The following is an 8,754-nucleotide window of genomic DNA, read 5'->3' as shown; positions in this document are numbered from 1 at the left end:
GGATTTGAACCCGCCACCTTAGGTGTACGTGGCTGGCGCCTTAGCCGGTTGAGCTATAGGCACCGAGCCTCCTTGCAATTCTTGAAGCAAAGACAAAAAAAAGTGCTAAGCAGGTACTTAAGTGCTTATTATTATTATTATTATTTTGAGACAGAGTCTCACTATGTCATCCTCGGTAGAGTATGGTGGCATCACAGCTCATAGCAACCTCAAACTCCTAGGCTTAAGTGATTCTCTTGTGTCAGCCTCCCAAGTAGCTGGGACTACAGGCACCTGCCATAACACTCAGCTATATTTTGTTGTTGTTGTTGCAGTTGTCATTGTTGTTTAGCTGGCCCAGGCTTGGTTCAAACCTGCCACCCTCAGTGCATGTGGCCAGCACCATAACCACTGTGCTACGGGTGCCAGCCCAAACTAAATTTTAACATCAAGTCTTATGCCAACATGAGTTAAAATTCTTACTTTACTGATTTATTCGAGACACGGCTCTCCTCTCACCCTCAAGGGTCCTACCACTTGTCAGATCACACTTGCCTCCTGATTCTAGCTCCGTAGGACTCTTTCCTGACCCTCTCAGTCTCCCAAATCTCCTCTCACTCTTGCTCCACTCCAACTTGGGCATTTCCTGAGCACCTGTTCTGGGAAACCCTGCACAGGCTCTATAGATTGTCCTCACCCTGGAGGAGCTTCAAGTTAAACGGGAAATCTACAATTGTGCCTAGGTGGTTTCAGTATTCTGTGTGATATGCTATTGTACACTAAAGTTTGGAAGAGGTGAGGCCCAAATTGAGTCTGTGGTCTCCATGTGGAAAGGGTTCCAAGGGGGCATAGGAGGTAAGTGGAATGACCAAATACTAACTTGGAGTGGTTGGAAATATAGTATTCAGTATTGTTCTGTGTACTTCTCTGAATTTTGAGAACAAGCAAAGAAAAAAAAAATTAATGTCAAGGAATGTATAACAGGGATTATGATGCATAAAGGCCTAGCCACTTGGAAAGAGGCAGGGGCCACCTCCATCACAAAGGCAATGAATGGGGCTGGCCTACAGGTTTCACACCCTGCAGCCATCACACTGCAAATGGGACTCAGAGAAACAGGGCTGAGAGTTCAATAGACCTTTCAACAAAACCACAGCCCACAACAAAGGCACAGTGTGACCTTCTGTAGACCACATGCACAGTCACCACTATGATACCAATTATAGGGAGGAGGGAAATGCTAGCAAGCTCAAGACATTTGGGGACAACTTCACAACATGGTGCTTCCTAACTTTTATCCTTTTATTGTCTCCCTTCCATATACTTTAATAAAGATATTGAAAATATACGAGAAAAACTAAGGGGCCTGTGATAAGAAAAGCGCCCCCCAACACACACACAGCTCAAGTGGACTGCAGCACTAGAGAGGCAGAGAAACTAATGCAACTTTCACTTCCAGGGTCTCAGTGCTCCTAACCCATCCACAGCTTCCCCCTGCATTTCAGAAATTATTCTGGAGACTGGCTAAGCAGAGAGAAATAGACACAGATTAAATTCTTTTTTCTTTTTTTAGAGATAGAGTCTCATTTTATCGTTCTTGGTAGAGTGCTGTGGTGTCACAGCTCACAGCAACCTCCACTCCTGGGCTTAGGTGATATTCTTGCCTCACTCTCCCAAGTAGCTGGGACTATAGGTGCCTGCCACAACACCCAGCTATTTTTTTTGTTGCAGTTTGGCCAGGGCTGGGTTCTAATCTGACACCCTCGGTATATGGGACTGGTGCCCTACACACTGAGCCACAGGCACTGCCCAGATTAAATTCTTTATAAATAGAAATTTTACAGCTTAAAGGGAGATCTTACGTTAATGGCGGCCAAAGCATAATGTTTATACAGTTCAAAATCCCTTTAACACAAGATAGTCTCTCAGAAATAAAGGAAAGATAGTCTGAAGAGGGGGAAAACTACCTGGGTAATCTTACAACTACTGCTTGATTCCTTTTACAGCAAAATAAAGTGTAAATCTTACAAGGCATCAGCCTAGCTACTCATCAAAGATATTTAGCAAATGCACAGCTTCCAATGATCCCAAGCAGAAGCTTCCAATTATTTTTAATCATTCACTTAAGACTGGTTTACCAAGGTGCAGTAGCTCAAGCTTATAATCTTAGTACTTTGGGAGACTGAGGGAAGAGAATTACTTGAGGCCAGTAGTCCAAGACCAGCCTGGGGAACAATAGCAAGACCCTATCTCTGGGGGAAAAAAAAACAAAAAACAAGAAACAAAAAAATAATTGGTTTACCTACCTGTACATCCTAAAAGGAAGATTTTTCTCCTTTTCACAACCTCCTGTTCAAAAACTAAATTCCCTTTTTTCCAAAGAGAGGGCTGTGGGGGCCCAAGCATATTAGAGTTGCTGCAGTTAGCCAAGACAAATATGGAGAATGAATCCCCCAAGGAAAGTGTGATGCAGCTAACTTCCAGAACTCAAGAAGTCAGAAAAACATACGTGTTCCTCATGGTGTTTATAAACTAACACTTAATGGTGTGTGTGTAGTCCCAGCTACTGAGGAGGCTTAGGCAAGAGGATCACTTGAGCCCAGGCAGTATAAAAACAAAAGGTACACAATGGATGCAACTGAGCTCCAGGAACACAGCTCCCTGCTCAACTGGTGCGGAACTTTGATGCATTCTGAGCACTCCAGAATTAACTTCTGGTCCCACATCAGTACCGACCTACATATGAATGATTAAGTTACTGTTTCATGGGTTAATGGCTAATTATTTGGTTAGGAGTATTACTGAATATTGACCTAACTCTCTCAAATTCAAAGTTGTTTTTTTTTAAAGTTTTCTTAAGTTGGAACAACCCTTTTCTTTAGTATTTGTCTTGATAGTCTGTCTCACACACACATTCTCTTTCACTTTCACAGTGAGGATAAGCCATGGAAATGGCTCACCATAACAGAAAAATCTTATGCCATCTGTAGACCCAAAACTTTCCAATGCAAGCTGGCTGCTCAAGTGGCATGAAAGACCTTGTCAGTTCCACTGACCCTAATTTATGCAACTCAGTACCCATAAGAGCTTCAGAGTTTAAAAAAAAGTGTGCTGTGTCTTCCTGGGTGTTAGACCTACGCCAGATTTGCCTTTCCATCTGTTTTCCTCCAATAACAAAGCAGGGAGAACACCATCTATCTCCCCAGGTTGTGGTGAAGACTGAAAGAGATAACTATTTGCTTGAACACTGCTGGTTGTCATCTTCTCTCAGGACAGCCTAGTACTTTTCCAACTGAAAGTGGACTTGCGCAAATTAGCAGAAGCAAACCCACATGCAAATAGGCACACATGAGCACAGACATACATAGACAAAGCTACACACAGGCACAGGCGCGCACTCTGTGCCTTTGCACACTCATAAAGGCACAGATGGCACACATATACACAGTCACATGTATACACACGAACACATAGGGGTACAGGCACACGTGCACACAGGCAAAGGTGCACGCACACACGGGCATCCACGGGTGCAGGCACACGTGTAAACACAAGGGCACACACATACACGGAGACCATATATACAAGCACATCCACACATACAGAGGCACACACAGCCACACGTATACAGATGCACACGCGCACACACACGCACAGGCCCAGGTTCACAGAGGCACACGTACACACAGCCACAGACACAGGCCGCACCACTTGCCAACTCCCAGTAGCTTTGTTCCCCAGAACCCAGGCGCCGCCCCCCACCCCACCCCCGCCGTGCGCCCTCGCCCTGAGAGTCAGAGTTCGGCGAGGGCTGTAAAAAAGAGCACTTTACATCTGGGTCTCAGCAAACACTCCAACGGCCCCGGTGGCCGAGCGGCTGGCACTCTGGGGGTCAGGGCGGAGACCGTGCGGGCCTGAGGGCTTCTGTCACGTCGCCCTGCCCGCCACCCCCGCCACGTGGCCGCGCTCTCGCCCACTCCGCGCCCGCACCCCCCCTCCTCACCTGGAGCCCGCACGGACACTCTCGCTCTCCGGGCCCTGGAACATGTCGACCGCTACACGGTGCCTTACTCGGCCCGCCGCGCCGCAGTTCCCGCCCAGACTCGCGCAGGTACCCTAGGCGGTTCTCTCACGCCCATTGGACACAGCGACGCCAATCATGCTTCCGCAGCCACTCGCGGCGCGAACCCCGCTTACTGTTGCCGCCCCCCAATCAGTAGGCAGCTTGGAAGCCGATTGGTGGAAGCAGACGTCACTCACAGCTAGTTGGCTTAACATTAGGCAGCTGGCCGAGGGCGGACCCTGGGCGGAAGTAGGGATACTTGAGGGCGCTGGCTTAGACTGCTCGCTCTCTGCGGGTCCTAGACTGGCCCGCCAGCCCGGGCCCCTAGAGGGCACAAAGCCGGTTAAGAATAGGCACAAAAGACTATGGAACGACCATCGTTAGATCAAGTATTAGTGTATTTTATGCACAATAAAAACATTTACAAGTTGAACTGGAAATTTAAACAGAAGTTTAACAGCTCTTGTTTATTATATTAAATAACCAAAACACCTTTTATTCCCAAATTGGTAAAGAATAAATAATATAATTTACAATATGGTACAAAAAATAATCAGGAAAGACAGGCATTCTGCTTTATACATACACTATATTTATAATCTATAAAACAAATTCACATCTCAAACAAGCCGAAAACCTTAGATGATATGGCTTAACAATTATTAAAGGAAACAGCAATAATTTCTGCTGTCCGGACCATACCTAGAGCCAGTTATCCTTTTAGAGAACAAAGGGCATCGGTTGCTGTAGTGCTTCCAAGACATGACTTAAAGTATTGTGACATTAGGAGAACTTTGACAGCTGGTTTGTTGTATTTTTTTTAAATTCATCTTTTCTTTTTTTCTTAAGACAAAGTGCCATATTTCCTCACCAATGCATCTGCTAAGTCTCAATGCTTAAAGGGAAAACAAAATTGTCTTCTTCCCTTGCTCCCAGTGTTTTGTATCTCACAACTTTATTTGCAGACCAAGTTTGGATTCAATGGTGTAATCTAGTTAAAGACACTATTAAACTGAAAAGGACATCCACCAGAAATGAGGCACCATACAGAATAATAAAGAATGGAATTCTGATGCTACGAAACTGGAGATGTGTGGGAAAACAAGCAGATCAAATGAGGAAATGACCCCACAGATTCCCACTCCCTGAGCAAGTACTCTACACCTATGATACAGAAAGATGAAAAAATGTCATGAAAGTATGAAGTTCAACTTGCCTCCCCATCTTCTAAAGGATGGAATCCTTTACTGTACATTCACAATCAACAATCAAAGCCAAAACACTAACTTCCTTGACACTAAAGATACTCAGTCTCAATCTTTAGAAAAGATGAATCAGCAGAAAGACCTCAGACAAGATTAGAGGGATTAGGGAAAGATTTTTTCTAAGAAACTGATCTCATCTGAATCCACAACATGTTCAAATGCACAAAGGAGGCCACATGTTCCTAATGAGACTCATAACTTCCCTTGGAAAAGCACAGGAAGATGCAGAAAGTAGACAGCCTTTCTGCTGGAGTTTTTGAAGATTCCCACCTTTAACATTGCCTTTGTTTGTACTAAAATATTCATTTAGGCTGGGAGAAAATGCATCCATTGTTTTTCATTTGTAAATTTCCCCTTCTTATGGCAAGCAAATGTATACACCCATCTGGCAGCTAGAAAAGAAGCAGAATTCTCTGGAATCCTGTCAGCTTTAATCCAGGAGAGATGAGTCAGTCCTCTCTCTTCCCTAAACTACCTACCCACTGGATGACAATAGCTACAGTCAGCTGCTCCCAGAGAGAGTCTAAGCCAGAGCACAAAATGGGGGCTACTGTTATAATGAGCCTACAAAAGCAGATACCAACCTCCAAAGTTTTCTCCATTAGATATCACTGGGCAAAAGGAGCCAAATGACATACTACACTGCCTCAGGGCGTCCTCTGACAGGCCACCCCTACATCCCTGGCACATAATGCACTGCCACTGGATACTGCTTCCAGCATCAATGTGATATTGTTACTTGGCATCTCTGGCCCTAGACTATGAGAATGTGAGAAAGCTAGTAGTAGCCTAAAATCAGCTTGGTGTCCTAACCTACTGTAGACCTGGCAAAGTCAGATGCCCAGCAAGGGAGAGCTACTGATCTTCAGCTCAATTAGATGCTAATTTCAGAAGACTGACATATTAAGCATTAAATATAAGCTAGTTTAAAGATACTCTGGTTCAAACACTGCTGTCTATTGCTCTTAATAAAGTGGCACCATGTTCCTTTTTTAATCCCTCCAGAGCTTTGGGACTTTTTCCTAAGATTCTGTGTCAAGGACTGAAGGAGGGAAACCACCTCAGAGGCAAGAGGACCAAGAAAAACTTGTGGGAAGAAAAAAGGAAGCTCTTGCCTGGAAGCCTGCTGTCCTGCAGTGTATCACCGCCTGGGGTCTACAGCAGCAGCAGCTGCAGCTGTAGGACTGCAGAATCAAAGGCATCCACCTGCTTGTCCATGCCGAGGCCTTTCTTCTGCCTTTTCAGTGGGCTTCCTTCTTTGTAGACAGGGAGAGAAGCTGTGGAGAGGGCTAGGGCAGCCTTGAGGACTGCTGCTTGCCTCATGAATGTGGAGAGGATCAGTCCCAGCTGCTGGGTGGGGGTTAAGCAGGAGGTGAGATAGGGGTGCAGGCATCACCTGCCCAACACCACAAAGGTGGCTCCTGGCCACAAAGGATATGGCTGGACGGTGACTTATGTGCTTAGAACTCCTGAGGCTGAGAAGGCAAAGGAGCCCTTGTTAGTTCCATTCTGGCAAAAGAGTGGACGTTGGGCCATCTGCAGTTATAATACTGATTACCTGGAGGGGCTCAAAGAGGGAGACCACCAAAAGGGGGTTTGGTGAGCTCTGACTACATCTGGACATCTAAATCCTTGCCTAGGTGCCCTGAACAGAAAGAAGAGAAACAGGAGGCCTTGGGGCAAAGGCATGCGTGAGGGATTAAGTATGTACATCAGGCCTACACCAATGACACTGGAAGGAAGAGAAGGCTCTGAAGGAGAGAAAACTTTCCCTGAAAAGGCAGATTTTTCCCAGATATCAAACAATAACACACAAGTTCAAGAACTCATCAAGAAATTCTCTTCTGTAGTCGCCTTAGTGCTTAGGGGCCACCCCAACAGATCCCTGGGAGAAACCTGCAAATGGACATAGGTAGGAAACCAACTAAATAGGGATTCGTCATCGTCTTCCTTATCTCTTAATTCTTAAAAACATAAGAAAAACATTTTCAACCAGCTTAGCAGGACCATACATAAAGTCCACACGACCTGCATAAGGTGTGGTTCTTGTCCCCCTTCCTGTGAAGTCAGGACAGCCTCTAGATGGAGAGCACTAGAGGGTGAGTGTTTATGGACTGATGGCACTGGCTACAGACCTATGACCTTTGAGTGTTTGCAGTCTTAGGGTACAGGCAGGAGCCCAGGCCACACCCAATAGTCCTACCCCATCCTTCCTTCAGAGGGAGCAATCCAAGTGTGACATTGGTTTGGCAGAAAGAATGCAGCAGTGGCCTGGGGCCTCCCTGCCGAGAAAGGGGAGACAACACCTCCCCAGCATGCAGCAACTACACCAAGGCACACACACTTCCTTCTTTCAGAAAGAAAACCCACCGGAATGTCCAACACAACAATTGAGGCAGAGTACGGACTGAAATGGCACAGCTACACACATCCTAACACAGGGCCCAGTGACTGGCAAGGAGCTGCTCCGGCACCACAGCAATTTCTGATGTCAGCCCTCCCCAAGAACTCTTCCTGGTCTCTCAGGGTATCACTGCCCTCTGCTTGTGGGGACACAGCTCATGACCAGGGGTTCCACATGGGGCACATTCTGGGGTGCAGAGGTGCCTCTCTTCAGACCATCTTCTGGAGTTCTGAGCTCAATTTGTTCTCTCTAGCTTGAAGAGGGTTTCATCTACCACAAACCTCTAGCCCCACAAGTTCTCCTTTGCAGCCTCCAGGATACACCTGGTCTGAGGTGTGGTCACTGAGATAGGTCGCCGACAGGGGGGCCGCCTCCACCACCATCAAACAGAACCTCTCGGCGGCTGGGCTCAGCGATGGACAGCTCTTGGGCCAGATCATTGAACCGAGATATGTAATCGATGCTGTTTTCATTCATCATGCACACCAGCTGGGAATCCACCACCTGCAGGATAGAAGAGATGGGGCCAAGTCAGCTGGTGGCCGGCTGGCCCTTCAGCAAAAGGTGGCTCCCTATAGAGAAGAAAAAAGTCTCCCATCAACTCCTGTGGCTGGAATCAAGCCATAGATGGTGGCCCAGCATACTCTAGAGAATTTTAGAATTACCTGTCATCCATACAAATGCTTTGTACAAGTACTCATAGTGAGTCTCCTGTCAGCCTGGCACAACTGACTGATAGGAGAGTAGGGGGACAGTCACACACAGGATTAGTGTAGTATGCAGTGGGATAAAAAGACTGAGGAACAGCCTAAGGAAACAAACAGTGAGGAGACAGAGTTTGCCAGGGGAGGGGTCCAAGGACTGGAGCCTGAGCAAGGTGGGGTACATTTGGAGGACAAGCTGGGGGGTGTTCCTTTCAAAAGAAACAAGTGCAAAGGCCCCAAGGTGGGAATAGGCTTCCATGGTTCAAAAAGCACAAGACAGATGGTGGCCATGACATAGTGAGTGAGGCAGAGTGGAGAGGAGAGATGCATGGACAGCAA

General features: G+C 46.6%; 2 protein-coding genes across 3 annotated transcripts in view; both read right to left on the bottom strand.

Annotated features, from left to right (window-relative positions):
• The window catches only part of JPT2 (Jupiter microtubule associated homolog 2), an 18,796-nt gene extending 14,703 nt beyond the window's left edge, over positions 1–4,093 (bottom strand). Inside the window, exon 1 of the mRNA XM_003790777.3 lies at positions 3,983–4,093. Coding sequence (XP_003790825.1) covers positions 3,983–4,026 — 44 coding nt within the window. The 5' untranslated portion in view covers positions 4,027–4,093. The remainder of the gene's footprint in view (positions 1–3,982) is intronic.
• Positions 4,094–4,422: 329 nt separating this feature from the next.
• CRAMP1 (cramped chromatin regulator homolog 1) overlaps positions 4,423–8,754 on the bottom strand; it is a 67,135-nt gene continuing 62,803 nt past the window's right edge. For both annotated transcript variants that reach the window (XM_012805826.2, XM_023513766.1), the window contains one exon: positions 4,423–8,215. In XM_012805826.2, coding sequence (XP_012661280.1) covers positions 8,051–8,215 — 165 coding nt within the window. In that variant the 3' untranslated portion in view covers positions 4,423–8,050. The remainder of the gene's footprint in view (positions 8,216–8,754) is intronic.

This window comes from Otolemur garnettii, unplaced genomic scaffold, assembly GCF_000181295.1.
Source record: "Otolemur garnettii isolate 467f Iridium unplaced genomic scaffold, OtoGar3 scaffold00044, whole genome shotgun sequence".
In the NCBI taxonomy this organism is placed as follows: domain Eukaryota; kingdom Metazoa; phylum Chordata; class Mammalia; order Primates; family Galagidae; genus Otolemur; species Otolemur garnettii.
This window is presented reverse-complemented; position numbering and strand designations above follow the sequence as displayed.